The sequence below is a fragment of the Crocuta crocuta genome, unplaced genomic scaffold, assembly GCF_008692635.1.
Source record: "Crocuta crocuta isolate KB4526 unplaced genomic scaffold, BGI_CrCroc_1.0 scaffold405, whole genome shotgun sequence".
Lineage (NCBI taxonomy): Eukaryota > Metazoa > Chordata > Mammalia > Carnivora > Hyaenidae > Crocuta > Crocuta crocuta.
The window spans coordinates 334,904-352,833 of NW_027531506.1; the positions used below are offsets into that span (position 1 = coordinate 334,904).

General features: G+C 33.6%; 1 protein-coding gene and 2 pseudogenes across 1 annotated transcript; 1 reads left to right on the top strand and 2 right to left on the bottom strand.

Annotated features, from left to right (window-relative positions):
* Positions 1–9,828: 9,828 nt before the first annotated feature.
* On the top strand, positions 9,829–10,776 carry LOC144238521 (olfactory receptor 5M10-like). Its single transcript, XM_077772322.1, has one exon. It carries the CDS (start codon positions 9,829–9,831, stop codon positions 10,774–10,776), a length of 948 nt encoding a protein of 315 aa, XP_077628448.1.
* A 1,809-nt stretch (positions 10,777–12,585) lies between these two features.
* Positions 12,586–12,702, bottom strand: LOC144238532 (U2 spliceosomal RNA; annotated as a pseudogene).
* Positions 12,703–16,090: 3,388 nt separating this feature from the next.
* On the bottom strand, positions 16,091–16,738 carry LOC144238512 (olfactory receptor 5M5-like; annotated as a pseudogene).
* Between the last annotated feature and the right edge of the window lie 1,192 nt (positions 16,739–17,930).

Below are 17,930 nucleotides of genomic sequence, written 5' to 3' on the forward strand. Positions count from 1 at the left end.
CACTATTTTAATCCTCAGATATAAATTTGTGAGAAAATTATGACCTCCATTTATAACATTTGGAGTCTTAGGCACAGAGAAATTAAATGGCTTTCTACAGCCACTAAGTGGCAAAAAGGCCAATCCTTTGATTCCAGATTTTCTCTTTTTTCTACTCTCATTGCAGTTAAATTCAGTGAGCTGCAGTGCTAGGGGTAATGTTGGGGGTAATAAAGGAATGAGGTTACTGCCTCACATGAAGTTATGGTTATTATCATGAGGGTATAATAGCTAACATGGAATTCTTCTGACATTTCAGTTAAACATGAGAATTTGTGTGAAATCAAAGTAGAATTGTCTTAGTGTTTCATGTAAATCAGGCAATTTTGATATATGGTAGATCTATTTAGACTGTATTTTATGAACATATTTTCCAGATTATAAAAACACGTGTATTCATTATAAATAACCATATTATACAGACAGATGTGAATAAATAACTTTTATCAGAGATATGTCTTAAGTAAAGGATAATTTGTATATCTGGTTTCTGTTTTTCCATGTTTCTTCTCAGCAATTTTATATGCATATGTGTTATGATAATTTATAAAAACAAAATTGGAATCCTTTGTCAAATACAAATTTGAATGTTAATGTTCACTTGATAATGTAATGTTTGCATTTCATACAGACTAAATCTTTTTGATAAATACCATTAAGATTTTTAAAAATGTTTTATTTATTTTTGAGAGAGAGAGAGAGAGCGTGAGCAGGGGAGGGTCAGAGAAAGGGGGAGACACGAAATCTGAAGACAAGCTCCAGGCTCTGAGCTGTCAGCACAGAGCCCAACATGGGGCTCGAACCCACTAACTGTGAGATCATGACCTGAGCCGGACGATCAACCGACTGAGTCACCCAGGTGCCCCAAGATTTTTTAAAATATTTATTTAGTTTTGAGACAGAGAGAGACACAGAGCATGAGCAGGGGAGGGGCAGAAGGAGAGGGAGACACAGAAACCAAAGCAAGCTCCACACTCTGAGCTGTCAGCACAGAGTCTAAGTGGGACTCAAACTCAGGAACTGTGAGATCACGACCTGTGCTGCTATCAGGTGCTTAACGAACTGAGCCACCCAGCCCTCCCCCCATTTTTTTTTTATTTAGTTTATTTATTTATTAGAGAGAGAAAAAGAGAGAGGGATACATGAATGGGAGACGAGCAGAGACAGAGGGAGAGAGAGAATCTGGAGCAGGGTCCTCGCTGTCAGTGCAAAGCCAGACAATGTGGCGCTCAACCAGTGAATCGAAACATGAAATCATGGACATGGGTGGAAGCCAAAAGTCAGATCCGTAACTGAATGAGCTCCACAGGCACCCCAAATGAACGCCATTTTAATGTAGTTTAGTACATTATAATTAAATTATACTTGTACTTAATTACAAAAATAATACATCAATTACAGAAAAGCACATTGAAAAATACTGAGATATCTAAGGAATAAAAGCAAAAATTTACCAATGACCTCTTATCTAAGATAGCTGTTTTCAACATTTTGGTGTGTTTTCTTCTATTTGGCTTATCTTACAATTATTTCATTTCTATGCATCCTATTATTTTTAAGATTGACTCATATCTCTATGCATATGTCTCTGATTGTTTCTTTAGGATCCGTCTTAGATGTGTAATTGTTGAATTAAATATTTTGAACGTTTTTAAATTTGCTAAATTTTTGAATGTGTAGATTTTCCTCCAGAAACATCGACCATTTATGGGTAGTCATATTTGAGAGTAAATACTTCACTATATTGTTATTAATATTAAGGAATATTCTCTGAGAGCATTTACTTCATTGTGTCTTAATAGTAGTTCTTGGGAAGGAAGTTTGCTTTATTTTAACAGAAAAATATTTGAACAAATAATATATGTATTTTTTCAAATATTCAGACTACTTTAATTTTACATTCATTTCTCTAAATCATAAAAACTATATAGACACAACTATAATTACATCCATGAATAATCTTTCTGAGTGATGGAATAAATGCAGATTTCCAAGATGGGCTAAGTTTATAAAATATAGCTCCATATAGAAATACAGAAAATTGATAGCATTAGTTGAGTTATGGAGATGTTATCTACACACAGCATGTTTATAGGCAGGTAATCTTATAACTTGCTATAATGTCATTTTAAGACTTTGGAAAAAAATCAGCAAGATTAAAATTTTATCAAATTAGGTCCTACAAGTATAAATCTATTACATGAATGTATGCATTACTTTTTCTTTTTTCCTCCCTTTTTTTTTTTTAAATTCTAACATGTTAGTTAATATATTGTTCAGTATTGGTTTCAGGAGTAGAATTCAGTGATTCATCACTTACATTCAACACTCTGTGCTCATCCCAGCAAGTACCCCCTTAAATGTGAAATATATATTTAATAAAAAGAATATACCAGTTGATGATTCCCTTTTATTTCTGATGATTCCTCACATGAAGAATATTTACATTATTATTTGGAAAAAGAGATATATAGATATATTTTGTTGTGTAGCTCTTCTCCACCTTAAACTTCAATAAAGTGGTATGTATATTTTTCATTACTATATTTTACAGGAATATCTTGAATTATTTTTGATACAATTCTGTTGTATGTTGTAATAATGTATGTAACTCTTTTCTTCACCTGTTTAAATCATTTCCTCCTACTAGTTATTAAGCAACTCTTTGTTTTTCCATTGATTTGTGACATCACCTTTATTGTGTACTAAGTGAATCTATTTCTGGCCTATTCTATTCCTTTGAACTATTTATACATATATTTTAAACTAAATTCACATAATATGGATTTTAAGAAAGTTAATTTCTGGTAGACAAATTTCATCTTCATTATTTATGTTTTCAAATTCATGGTAGGATAATGCAAATCAAATGCTTCTACCTACCTAATATTTTTTAACCAAGAAATTATGGTGATATATACAATACTTATTCCTTATAAATTATTGAAAAACATGGACAAATATTTTAGTTTCCATAGTATTGTTATAGTTTGGTCCCCACATCTGATGGGGAAACGTATGGAATCTTGACCATACAGAGGTCTGCTTAGGAGTAAAGGTTACCAGTGGGTTAACATTTTTTTTTTTTGCCAGAAAAGCAAAGAGATTATATATTAAAAACAAACCATTTAACTTTGGCATATTAATGTTGTGTATTTGTTAACATTTTTACACAAATGTTTATTTTTGTACCATACCAGCATCCATAATGCAACATTATTTTTCAGCAAAGGTATCTACACATAAAATCTTATTCCCAACTAGGTTGTCCTTTGTCAGCAACTGTCCCCTGAAAGACTGATGTGCCCACACATACTTCTCAACTGTGCATCATTTCAAACACTGAAAAAAGAAAAAAAAGAAAGCTTATGTTGATTTGAATTAAACTATTAGGGGCACCTGGCTGGCTCAGTCAGTGAAAGTCAGGCTCTTGGTTTCAGCTCAGATTATGATCTCAGTTTATGAGTTCTGAGCTGAGTTGGGCTCTGTGCTGACAGTGTAGAGCCTGCTTGGAATCCTCTCTCCCTTTCTTTCTACCCACCCCCCTTACTTGCTCTCTCTCTAAACATCAATAAACTTAAAAAAATTAAACATTAGGCTTCTTTGAAATAATCAGAAGAAAACATTTCTGAGGTAAATTGCTGTGGAGAAATTCACAATGGAAGACCATAAAACTATCTAAAATTAAGAGACTTTATATTTCGGGAAGTATTTGCCCCAGATAAAGTGGTAATTGTGTTAAGATATGATTTAAAGTTCTAAAACACCATCATATAAATAAATGTTGAAGGCTATATGAAGAAAATTGATAAAAATACAAAAATGCTAAAAATAATGAATAAAAATATTAGTAACTAAAAATATAAATCAAATGGTCCAGTTGCCAGCTTGCCAACTTCAAACCCAAAATACAATATGTTAAGATATTGGAACTGGGGCTCACCTTCATTTGTAGGAACTCTCACACCCCCATTCAAATCACATGTCAGAACTGGAGAACTTACCAGTATAGTTTAGACGGGGTTTTCTTTACAGATGAGTTGGAGCTGACTCCAGAGAGCCAATTCTTAAATATTCAGATTTGTAAGCCAGTTGTTAAATGGATTGTCTTGAAACTGGCACGGTGGTGGGAGTATTTACAACAATGAAAGAAATTGGCAAAGGTTACCATCACCACCTTATCATCATATCAATGGTTTATGCTTTCAGTGTTTATCAGATTAATCTTATGTAGTTTGTGGTTCAAGGGATCATGGGCCTAATGGTGTCTGTAGATAAATCTAAGGCACAAATCAAATCACCAATAAATAAATAATGATAATTTCAAACAAAATAATTGAAATAAGATACTTTTGTGTATTTATATTTGGCTTCAAAAAAGACTGGCATGTTCTACATTATGGGTGTCAAGGAAACAATAATAACAGTTTTTTGGAAATCAATTTAACATTATGTTTTCAAGAGTCTTAAAAGTATATCATTTTACTCAGCTATTCCAATTTTAAGAATGTGCAAAAAGCATAGTAAAACACTTGGGTGAAGAATGTGATTGTAATGTTTGTTTTATAATTGAGGAAAAAGAAATGAGTGGCCTACTAAATACAGGCAGCCCTCACTTGGCATGGTACTGTGTTAACTAAAACTTGTGCTGAATTCAAATGTGACTTACTCTGCATAGTTACCAAAAAATCTCAGTTATCACAGCTGCCCTGCGTTTTGTAACAGTTAGACATAAGCAGATGCCAGACAGAGAAAAACTGGCTGTAAGTGACTAGAGCCTCCGTGAGTGTTGGCTATAGTCAAAAAGGAGAATTTGAATATCACGTGACTGATTTTTAAATTAGAATGCTCTACAGATATTAAAATAAAGAAGTTACCAGTTAAGGACAGGGAAATTTTTTATAGCTTTTTACGAAAAAAGAAGGGTATATCAATATATACATTATGATGACTTTGTTATAGTAGAATTAAGGAAAAGTAAATCTTTTTCCTTATATTTAAGTATGTTTTCCATGATAAACAACTATGCTTTTTATAAGAAAAGAAGCAGACCAAAAAAAAAAAAAAACCCTACATATTTCAAATATGATTNCCAGGATATAAAATTAAAAGACCTATATCTATTATTAGAATATAGAAGTAAAAGTAGGAAAAGGCAAGAGTCAGACTCTTCTATCAATTATTGAACTGGAAATTCATCTAGGTTCCTTTTAATTCAAGTTTTATTATTTTTTTCCTTAAAAATATTGTGCTTTTGAATATATTGAGATTCTTCAGGAGTAAATAGAACCAGGCTTATTTATTTATTTGTTAGCAGTAGGGTGGGAGCAAGTCAATATCAGCCTCTATCTACAACATTTTGATGTGGAAACAAAATTTGTTTTTAATTCTGAAGCTTATTTCTTAAAAGACAATTTCTTGAAATACAGGATTTTTTTCTTCTTGAGATGTAACATTATGATCATAACATACTTTGACATTGAGATAAAGTGAAACACATTTCCTTTCCAATAAATTTTATCTGAATGGTCAATATTTTCTGATGTCTTTATTTCTACTATATTCACACATACAGATAATGAAATGAACACTCCCAATGCTACTGGGATGAAGAAAAACTTGGGTACTCATTCGCTGATCGTTATTGTATACATCAGGACATCCAAAAGGCAAGAAATAATAATAAGAAGAAATAGGAATAAAACTGAAATTCTACCCTAATAACTAACTGATCAGAAGCTGTAACTTAAAAGATTTTTGTAAGAGGAAAAATAAAAACTACCAAACTATTAAAAAGAAGAGATATTAAATGTGTCACAGTATCAAGCCACATTATGCACTTCAATAAAAACCAATTTCAAAGAGTAGCAAACAATCTGGAATAATCCTATGCTACAATTTAGTTGTAAAGTACTGAAACCATGTTTATTAGCGTAGATGCTATTTGAAAATAGTTTGTGGGTAGAATAGAACTGAAAGGTAATATGTAGAATTATAGACAAATTATAGTTAATAATATAGAGACAAATGATAAAAATGTCTTATGTAAGCAATAAAAATTTTAAATCAGGAAATGAGTATTGTTTCCATTAGAACTCACTTAGTTCCTTTCTGCTACTTCATTCTTAGTGTATGGAAATGCAACAGATTTCTGTATATTGATTTTGTATTCTGTGACCTTGAATTCATTTATCAGTTCCAGTAGTTTTTTGGTGGAGTCTTTAGGGTTTTCTACATACAGTATCATGTCATCAGCAAATAGTAAAAGTTCTTCCTTACCAATTTGGATGTCTTTTATTTCTTTTGTGTATCTGATTGCTATGACTAGGACTTTCAATGCTATGTAGAATAAAAGTGGTGAGAGTGAACACCCTTGTCTTGTTACCGATCTTGGGGGAAAAGCTCTCAGTTTTTCAGTATTGAATGTGATATTAGCTGCGGGGTTTTCATATATGGCCTCTATTATGTTGAGATGTGTTCCATCTAAAACTTTTTGTTCAGGAATTTTATTATGAATGGATGTTTTACATTGTTAAATGCTTTTTCTGCATGTATTGAAATTATTATATGGTTTTTATCCTTTCTATTGTTGATGTGATATATCACATTGATTTGCAAATATTGAATAATCCTTGCAACCAGGAATAAGTACCAGTTGATCATGGTGGATAAATTTTTAATGCATTGTTGGATGCAGTTCGCTAATATTTTGTTAAGGATTTTTCATCTATTGTTTATCAGAGATATTGTTCTGTAGTTCTCTCTCTCTCTCTTTTTTTTGTTTTGTAATGTCTTTATCAGGTTTTGGTATTAGGGTAATGCTAACCTCATAGAATGAATTTGGAAGCTTTCCTTCCTCTTTTATTTTTTGGAATTGTTTGAAAAGAATAGGTATTAACTCTTCTTTAAATGTTTAGTAGAATTCATCTGTGAAACCATCTGGTCCTGGACTTTTGTTTGTTGGGAGATTTTGATTATCTATTCAAATTCATTGCTGGTAATTGGTCTTTTCAAATATTCTATCTCTTCCTGATTCAATTTTGGGAGATTACATGTTTCTAGGAATTTATCCATTTTTTCTAGGTTGTCCAGTTTATTGGCATATAATTTTTCATAATATTCTCTAAAAATCCTTTGTATTTTGTGGCGTTGGTTGTTGTTTCTCCTCTTTCATTTCTGATTTTGTTTATTTGAATCCCCTCCTGCTTTTTTTTTTTCTTTGATGAGTTTGACTAAAGATTTATCAGTTTTGTTGATCTTTTTAAAGAACCAGCTCCTGGTTTCATTGTGATGTGTTCTACTGTTTTGTTGTTGTTTTAGGTTCTATTTCATTTAGTTTTGCTCTTTACTATTTCCTTTCTATTACTGTTTTTCTTTGTTCTTTTTTTCTAGATTCTTTAAGTGTAAGGTTATATTGTTTATTTGAGAATTTTCTTGCTTCTTGAAATAGTCCTGCATTGTAAAATTCCCTTGAACAGCATTTGCTGCATCTCAGAGATTTTGGACTGTTGTGGGATTTTTAAAAAAAATTTTGTTTTGTTTTAAGTTTATTTAATTATTTTGACAGACAGAGAGAGTGAATGGGGGAGGGGCAGAGAAGGAGGGAGAGAGAGAATTCCAAGCAGACTCCACAGTGTCAGCACAAAGCCTGATGCAGGGTTTGAACTCACAGACCATGAGACCATGACCTGAGCCAAAACCAAGAGTTGGATGTTCAACTGACTGAGCTACCCAGGCACCCCTGGACTGATTTCCCATGTCTGAAGTGTCTGGTGTGGGGGTCTATTCCTCTCACCTCTCTATTCTGCCATGTCCCCTCATCCTGTGGACAGTCCCACAGATCCATTTGACTCTGGACTGCATATTCCACCCTTCCTATCCTCTCTGATGTGGCTTCTTCTCTACACTTAGCTGTAGAGAGTTTATTCTGCCACTCTTTGGGTCATTTTCTGGGTTATTTCACTGATGAGGCTATAATCTAGGTGTATGCATGGGTTGAGGAAAGCCTAGGACCCTCCTATGCACTGTCTTCCCAGAGAGTCACTGTCATCTTTTTAATTCCTGCTATTGAGGTGTGTGGGAAGTGGTATCCATCTGTAGTTTTAATTTTCATTTCCTTGACAGTTATAGATGTTGACATTCTTTTTCTGTCATTGGCTATTCATATATATTTTATGAAGTGCCTAGTCACTTTGGAATTTTTTTTTTAATTGAGCTGGTTATATTTTCATCCCTGAGTTGCAGAGAGTGTTCATGTATTTTGAATGTAGGTGATTTGTCAGAATTACTTGATATGAATATCTGTGGTTAGCCTGGACTTTTGTTCCTCAAATCTCTCATGTATCTTAACTTCCTCTTCCACACTTTCATTAGATGATGCCACCTCAGTGTTTACAGGGAAAAACAGGCTTTCTAATAGGAATTCCCACATCACTATATCAAATAAGCAAAATTTACCTACGCTTATTTTATACCTTTCATAGTATTAAAACAGATGGCTACTTTTTCTAATTGTGCTAAAGATCTCGTTGACAGAACTAAGCAGTGTTTGTATATGTTACATAGAGATATTGGCCTCAAAATAGAATTCAGTTCCCAGAGCATCAAATTAAGGTTATGCCCATGAGGAACAAAGACTTTTTTAATTGGCTTTTTAGAATTATTCTTTAAATACTCTACAGAATATGCTTAAGAAATACATTATAAATCTTACCACCTTGTTTTACGAACCATGGCAAATCAACTTGTTACAGGTAAATCACTTTATATATTATTTACTAAATATATATATACATATATATATTACTATGTACTTTTGTATGGATATTTATATATTGTTTACTAAAATACATATTTTTTTTGTTTTTACTATGTCCTTTTGTATGGATATTAGTATCCCAACAATGTGGAAAATATTGCATCTAAATGCAATTCATCTTCATTTTTCTTCATACAACTTGGTTTTAACTCACACAATGATATATATCTTTATCTATGTATTTAAATCTGTTCATCTCTTACTATGTATGCTTCATGAGGTTGGGGTGTTTGTTCACTGCTTTAATCCCAGAACCTAGAACAGGAAAAAAAATCGGTCTTTATAGTATAAATGAATAAATGAATGTGTTAAAATTCAAAGCAAAAAGAAGCATTCTTTATTCTGCAAACTCTTAGCTAAATATCAAGAGACAATACTTATTTCACTCGATAAATTTTATGAATGACATTAAGTCAGATAGCAATGGTTTTCAAGTAAAATGTTGTACTGAAGATTATCTTCTAGAATATATCTGAAGCCATAATTTTTCAGAGTTGGTGAGACCTGCATATCTAAATTCCATTTTTGTCCATTTGAATGATGCCAATTGCCCGTGGCTTTTCATATCTGAATTTCATTCCTTTGGCATTTTTTCTTAATGTGTAAAAATATCAAATATGGAGTTCCTCAAAAAGACAGGTATAAATTAGTGAATATGTATATAAATAACATATACAATATTATTACATTATTATATATTAAATAATATAAAATATGAAAATATATATACACACACGGGTGAGAGTGTGTGTGTGTATGTGTGTGTCCGAGATACAAAGACAAAGGGAAAACAAGAGGTATAGAATATGATATTTATGTAGATAATTTAATGTATTTTTTAAATAAGGAAATTTCCCAGTAGATGAATATATGAATGTGTAAATGATAAAATGGATGGAATAAATGCAGAAGCTGGATCAGATGGAATTCCTCACTTTCTCTAAGACTATCAGTTTACAAGAGATGAGAAAATGTCTTCCCCAAACCACACTACAGTGACAGAATTCATTCTCCTGGGACTCACAGACGACCCTGTCCTGGAGAAGATCCTCTTTGGCGTGTTTCTGATGATCTATCTGATGACACTGGCAGGGAATCTGTGCATGATCGTGCTGATCAGGACTAATTCCCACCTCCAAACGCCCATGTACTTCTTCCTTAGCCACCTCTCCTTTGTAGACATTTGCTATTCCTCCAATATCACTCCAAATATGCTGCACAGCTTCCTCACAGACCAGAAGACCATCTCCTATGCTGGCTGCTTCACACAGTGTCTTCTCTTCATTGCCCTGGTGATCACTGAGTTTTACATCCTTGCTTCAATGGCGTTGGACCGCTATGTGGCCATTTGTAGCCCTTTACATTACAGTACCAGAATGTCTAAAAACATTTGTATCTCTCTAGTCATGGTGTCTTATACTTGTGGCTTCCTCAATGGACTCTCTCAGACACTGTTGACTTTTCACTTGTCCTTCTGTGGCTCCCTTGAAATCAACCATTTCTACTGTGCTGATCCTCCTCTTTTAATGTTGGCCTGCTCTGACACCTCTGTCAAAAAGATGGCCATGTTGGTGGTCGCTGGTTTGACTCTGTCAAGCTCTCTCTTCATCATTGTCCTATCCTACCTTTTCATTATTGCAGCCATCTTGAGGATCCGTTCCGCTGAAGGCAGGCACAAAGCCTTTTCTACCTGTGGTTCCCACTTGACAACAGTCACCCTGTTTTATGGAACCCTCTTCTGCATGTACTTAAGGACTCCCTCTGAGAAGTCTGTGGAGGAGTCCAAAATAATTGCAGTCTTTTATACTTTTCTGAGCCCAATGTTGAACCCACTGATCTACAGTTTAAGGAACAAGCATGTGATCCATGCTATGCAGCAAGTCATTCGGGGTAATATCTTTCATAAAGCTGCAATGTAATTCCTAAGTGTCTGTAATAACATAGTGGGTCCCTTCACAGAACAAACCTACTGCTCTACAGTCATGATTTTGCTTCAGAAACTCTCAATGACATTAGCAAATTTCTCCTCAAAAGTAATACCTTCAAGACAAATTGTTTTCATAGAAACTATAATGTTAAAATTAAACACTCTTTCCCTTAGCAGAAAAATCTCAGAGTAAAATTTGGTGTTGTCCAATAATTCCATAAGATATTTTAACATCTTTACCCACTTGAGGGCAAGAATTAGAATTAATTCAGTCTACAGGATCACTGGAATTCCATCTTCTTTGATCGTATCGTCTACGGAGCCATAGTAAAGTTCAAAATGGAGTGATTAGTTTTAAACTTACAAAGAATGTGAGAGGTGCCTGGGTGGCTTAGTCGGTTAAGTGTTTGACTCTTGATTTTGGCTCAGGTTATGATCTCATGATTGCGAGATGAGACCCTGCATCTGGCTCATGCTGGGCATGGAACCTGCTTAAGATTCTCTCTCTCCCTCTCCCCTGCCCCTCCACCACTCTTGTTCTCTCCCCCTCTCTCTCTCCCTCACTCTCTTAAATAAATAAATAAATAAATGAATAGTAAAATAAAAATATTAAATAATCTATTCTTCAATAAGCTATATAGGACAATGGTTCTGAGGCCTGTGTAATCACTGAAATCACCTTTGAGAAACTGTAAATGTATGGATCTCTCATGGTTAAGCTTTGTATATATTTTTTCCCAACCAATATTGTAGATATCTAAGACACTTCTTGTCTTATTGCAAATACTGATTATCCTCTTTAATTTTGAAAATAAACTGTCAATACCTGCTTATAATTTCCATGATCATGGATCCAATTCAATCATAGTATAAAAGCAATGTAGGTATATTTTTCATGTTGTAGTTCTGACTTTGATATAATTAATTCAGAGTTAATAGCATCTATCAATTGGCTTTGTAGATGTGAGAATGTCTTGGAGCAGTATAAAAATGAGTGGAGTGTCTATATCTTTCTGGAGGAGAACACATGATGCTTGCTTTGGTGCATAAATGTGTCTGTGACGGTGTATTTGGTAGATAAGGCTCTTTACACTGGTTCTTAAAATTTCTATTGTGCAAATTCATGGTAAAGAGGATTCTATGTAATACATAATTCATCCAGATTAACACGTGAACCTATGTGTTATTAGTCAAGTATTTGGCTGCATTTTGAAATGTAAGTTAAATTTTCTTTAAATTGTATTAAATGTTTGGTATTCTAGTATTGTACACTCTTATTTTAACTAAGACCACATTACTAAATGCTTATATAAAATAACTGGTGTATTTACTCTAACATACTCAATTGATTTTTCCAGAACAATATATAAATGACTTGTAGATTTAGTAAGTTAGACTCTTCTTAGATCTCAGTTGATTGTATACGGTTGATATTATCAAACATGTTTACTACACATAGATAAATATATAGACATATATGAGGGAACAACATTTATTGGTGACATGTCCTAAGCCAATAGGTAACTTCTGTTTGTATTTTGTTATATTTTTCTCAATGAATTGATATTCATACGTGTTGTTTTAATTCTATATACAAGTTTCAACATTGCTTTTCACTTGATAGTATGATGTTTGTATTTTCATACAGCCTAAAGATTTTCAGTGAATATCACTTTTGAAGTAGTATTAATCAAAAAATTTTATCATACTTGAACTTAGTTTCAAAAGTAGTACATTCCAAGTAGAAAAGCAAGTTGAAACATACTGAAGGATTTTTCAATTTTGGAATAAAACTCAATTTAAATTTTGAAATAAAATTTACTTATAATCTCTTATTAAGATGCATTTGGTGCACTTTATATTAAACTGATAAGAACAGATACTACACTTGATCTTAGCCAAAAGGCTGAGAAGTGATTGGGTGCACTTTATATGTATATACTTTGTTTTGCAAGCCATTATTCCATTATATTGTTGTATCTGATTATTGTTAAGACTGACTCATATCTCTATGAACATACCTGATTATTCCTTTATGATGGGGAATTGCTTCATTAAGTGCACCAAACAACTTTAAAGCTTTGGCTAATTTTTTCTATGGAAAAGTTTTCTCCAGGAATCATCAACCATTTACATTTATGATTAGTCATGTTTGAGAATAACCAGGTGACTGTACTTTTATTAATATCATCTAAAACTCCTTGCTTCTTCATTGTCGCAGCTGAAACTCTTAGGAAAGGATCTGTTTTAATTGGAACAGAAGAAGAATTGAAATATGCAATTAACTAATAATAAAGGACATACATCGCTTTGATGATTGCTGTTCATGTTAGCTCTGATCATTCCTTAAATGAAGATTATTTACATTTTTATTTAGAAAAAGTTTTGAATTTTGTTTTCCTTTGTGGATTTTTGCATCCTAATATTAAATAAGTTAGCAACTCTTGTATGTTATTAATAATATTTCATGGCCATATATTATAGGAATATCTCAAATTATTCTAAATACAATTTTGTTGTATGCTGTAATATTGTATAACCTTTTCCTTCATATTTTAACTCTTTCCTCTAATATCTTTAAGAAACATTTTATTTTCCAGGAAATATGTGATCTTATCTTCCTTATATAATTAGATAAATCTGTTTCTATTTCTTCTTTGACATATCTGTATATGTATTTTAAATTCTTACAATTAATGTAGATTTAAAATATGTTTTAATTACTAGTAAAATAAAATTCTGTCTTCATTATTCTGCCTTCAAAAATTATTGTAGAAAATGAAAATCAGGTGCTTCTAGCTATCCAATTTATATATTTTAAAAGTTATTTATTTGAGATATAGAATGCGAGAGTGCCTTCAAGCAGGGAGAGAGAGAAAGAGAAAGAGAGAGAGAGAGAGAGAGAGAATCCCAAGCAGGCTTAGTGTTATCAGCGCAGAGCAGCTGAGGTGCTGGATCCTATGAACTGTGAGACCATGACATGAGCCAAAATCAAGAGTTAGACACTTAACTATCTGAGCCACCCAGACACCCCTAGCTATCAAATATTTTTCACCTAGTATTTATGCATATGATGGTTTAATTCATGAAATATATGAGAGCATATAAATAAAAATCAAATGTGGCTATACATATAATACATATCCCTTTTAAATTGCTTGAATAATGTGGGAACGTGTTGGCATGAGTAGCCCTGTTACAGTTTGATCCCCCTATCTGATCAGAAGATGTATGGAATTAGAGCATAGAGAGATCTGCATAGGGATAAAACGTTATGGGTGAGTTAAGTTTTTTGTTGTTGTTGTTGTTGTTGTTTTTGTTGTTGTTGTTGTTTTTGTCAGAAAGGCAGAGAGATGTTGATGGCCTATAAATGAAGAACGAGAATCTGGTACTATATATTAACACTGTGCATTAATTAATACTATTTTAAATGTTTATTTTTGAAAAAGAGAGAGAAACACACACAGAGCACGAGTGAGGGAGGGGCAGAGAGAAAGACACAGAATCCAAAGCAGGCTCCAGGCTTCTAGCTGTCAGCACAGAACCCCATGCAGGGCTAGAACCACAAACCATGAGATCATGACCTGAGCCAAAGTCAGATGTTTACTCTGCTGAGCCCCCATAGGTGCCCCCATTAATTAACACTTTTACATGAACATTAATTTTTGTACTGTACCAGTGTCCAAAATGCCACATATTTTCCAACAGATACATAAACACAGAAACTTATCCTTAGCTGAATTTTCCTTTTTCCAACAATTGTTCCCCCAAAGAACTGACATGCCCACACATACCCTTCAACTGTGAACCATTCAATCACTGAAAAAAATTCCTTGTTGATTATGCTTATAATAAACATTGGCAATTCAACAAGCCAAAAAAATATCTGTGAGATTAATAGCAGTGTAAAAAATTCAAAATAAAGAAGTTACTCTGTTTTGACCATAAAATATTTAAAATAAGCAGCACTCAACAACTGGGCAAAGATTTTGCCACAAATAAGATAAAGTGGCAAAAGTGTTAAGAGCTGATAAGTGCATAGAAATCAGCTGGAGCACTAACCCCCAATATAGAAGTCAATGTTGCAAGTTATGAATGTAAATTTGTTAAAAACTTTAAAATGCTAAAAATGAATGAGTAACAAGCTTAGTAATAAAAGCATGGAATAAGGTACTCTTTTCTGTCCCTATATTTAAAAGAGTTCAAAAGGACTAGTACTTTCATATATTGTTGAGTCAGGGAAAATAATACATGATTTTTCTGGAAATGAATTTAACATTATGTTTTTAGGAGTCTTAAAAAATGATTGTCCACTTTGGGACACCTGGGAGGTTCAGTTGGTTAAACATCAAGAATTCAGCCAAGTTGCAGGATACAAAATCAACGTACAGAAATCGGTTGCATTTTTATACACCAACAATGAAGCAACAGAAAGAGAAATCAAGAAACTGATCCCATTCACAATTGCACAAAAAAACATAAAATACCTNAACTATTTGTAAAAAAAAATAAAAAATAAAAAATAGAAATATATACCTTTAAAAAAAAGAATAGCTGCTAGTTTAAAAGTAGTTTGCGGGTAGATACAAACAGAAAGGTAATATGTAGAATTACAGAGCAAGTAATTGTCAATAACATAGGAACAAAATCATAAAAACTTCTGATGGAAGCCATGATGGGTTTCTTCCATCCATACAGGTATCTGCTTTGATTAAGGAAAATGAATGGAACAAGTGTACTAGGTAATTAAAATGCAAAGTATCAAATTCTTTGTGAAAATAATAAAACACAGATGGTTTTCTACTCTGGATAAGTAGACATAGAATGTATCAAAAATGTATTGAGAAAAATATCCAGAATTAGGGCTTTCAGCCTTTTTTGAGAAGAGAATCAGCTTTCATTAAAGGACACTATGTAATATATCAAAGGAATGTAAATTATTTTCATATTGAGGAAACATACTGCAAAGCCTTGCACTTTGCTAATAGAAGAGCTCAGCGATGATCAGTATTGTTGACCTATGAGCTGGAAAGGAAGGACTTCTCTGCAGACTGAGCAAATAAGGGGGTTCCTGAATGAGACTACACAGGGGACCATGCTTAGTCGTAAGCAGCTGATTTCTGTTGTGTTTTCCATCTGTCATCATTTCTAAACAATTATCCTATTCATGGTTGCCATTAGGATTTTCACTTGGTCAGAAGCTATGCATATATAATCAATGTCAGTGGTGCTCCAGAGAATTGCACTCGGGTACAACCAACAAGGCTTGCTGTTTGATTGTTTTTGAGTTTTTTTTTTTTTTTAATTCATTGAGAGACTGTCAAAATAGACCTTTTCTCTGTTGTACCAAACTTTCTCCTACACACTGTTCTCAAAGCCTACTTCACATCTTTTTTCCTCAGGCTGTAGATAAATGGATTGAGCATGGGACTCACAAAGATACAAACCACTGCCACAATTTTCCCTTGTTCAACAGACTGCTCATTGGCTGGTCTCAGATACATGGAGAATAGGGACCCATAAAACATGGCAACAGCGGTCAGGTGTCAGGGGAAGGCTTTGCACTGGCCTTTGCTGGAAGGGATCCTCATAATGGTGATGAAAATGAAAATGTAGGAGACAAGGATGATGAGTAGGGACACTGTGAGGTTAATCCCTGTGGACACAAACAAGGCTGTCTGCTTTATGTAAGTGTCTGAACATGTCAGCGTCAGGAGGGGTGGGTCAGCACAGTAGAAATGGTTAATGATGTTGGGTCCACAAAAGGACAAGTGAGAGGTCAATATCACCAGCATTGTGCCCACCATAGAACCCCAGAGGTAGGGGACAGTGATGAGGCAGATGCAAAGGGACATGGACATTCTGCTGTTGTAGTGTAGGGGAGGACAGACGGCCATGTACTTGTCATAGGCCATGGAGTCCAATATGTAATACTGCATAAGGCTCATGAAGATTCATGGAGAAAGCTCATGTGGTCAGCTCCTCTGACCACTCCCATTTACTACTTAAAATTCTTCATCTAACTACTTCTCCTTAGCAGCTTGTCTTTTCATACTCTTATTTTTTTAAAACCAAGGTCGTTGCAACTGGGAACAAAGAAAAGAGAAGAGGAAAAAAATTATCCAAATAGCTTTCTGGATTCCATCCTTGAGGTAATTCTTAAAATATTTTTGGGGTGAAGAAAGGGTGTGAAGAAAACGTTAGCTTCCAAAGCTTAGCTCTTGAACTGCATTAGTTTAAGGCTGGAAGGAGCCCTGAAAACATCATGCATCTGTTATATTTTATTAGTAACAGATATTTTATCAGTGTTAAGCATCGAGTGAATGATTTTATCTGTTTGACTCTGTGGAAATCAGAAGTTACCTTTAGGTCAAATTTATGGAGGTATATACGAACAACAAAATATAGAAATTTTGATGCCATTTTGGCAAGTGTGTGCAGTCATGCAATCACAATTGCAATTTTTCAAAGCTGTTGTGCCCTGAGGATGGGGAATGGGAACGGGGCACATATAATCAAACAAAGGTCAACTTTTTTACCAGATTCTGCCAGTTTTACTTAAATTAACAATCCTAGGTTTATTGCAAGACTGGTTAATTTCTAAAAGTCTGAATTGACCACTTTGCCAATATTCTCATTAATTTTATGGAGGAGCAGATTTGGGAGAGGTCATTCCTCTGCCCTGTAGGAAGTTGGTCTTTCTCTCTGTGTTATGTTTTCAGGAATCATTTAAGGTTTATTAGTTATTTTTCATGTTTATTTTCATGCAGTGTTCCATTATATGTAACAAAGGAAATTTTCAATAATGTTTGTGGGCCCTTCTCCTGGGCTACCAGGAAACTTACAGTTTAAAATTTACCAAGGTCCAAATGAGTCTGCAAAGCCTCAGAGCATGAGTTGTTACTCCCCTGAGCACACATTTATCTGCTTTGTTAAAAAAAGAAAAGAAATAACCAAAAAGATGCATTCCAATCATAAAGATAAGAAACAAAACAAAACAAAACGTTCCTGTTTCCCATAAGATTAAAGTCATACAGCCACACACACTAAGAGCATAAGATAGGGTCTGTAATTTTCTGGAATGTCCTTTGTCCTGATAATTTGTAACTCTCTGTGTTAAAAAAACACATGTACCTAGTGTTCCCC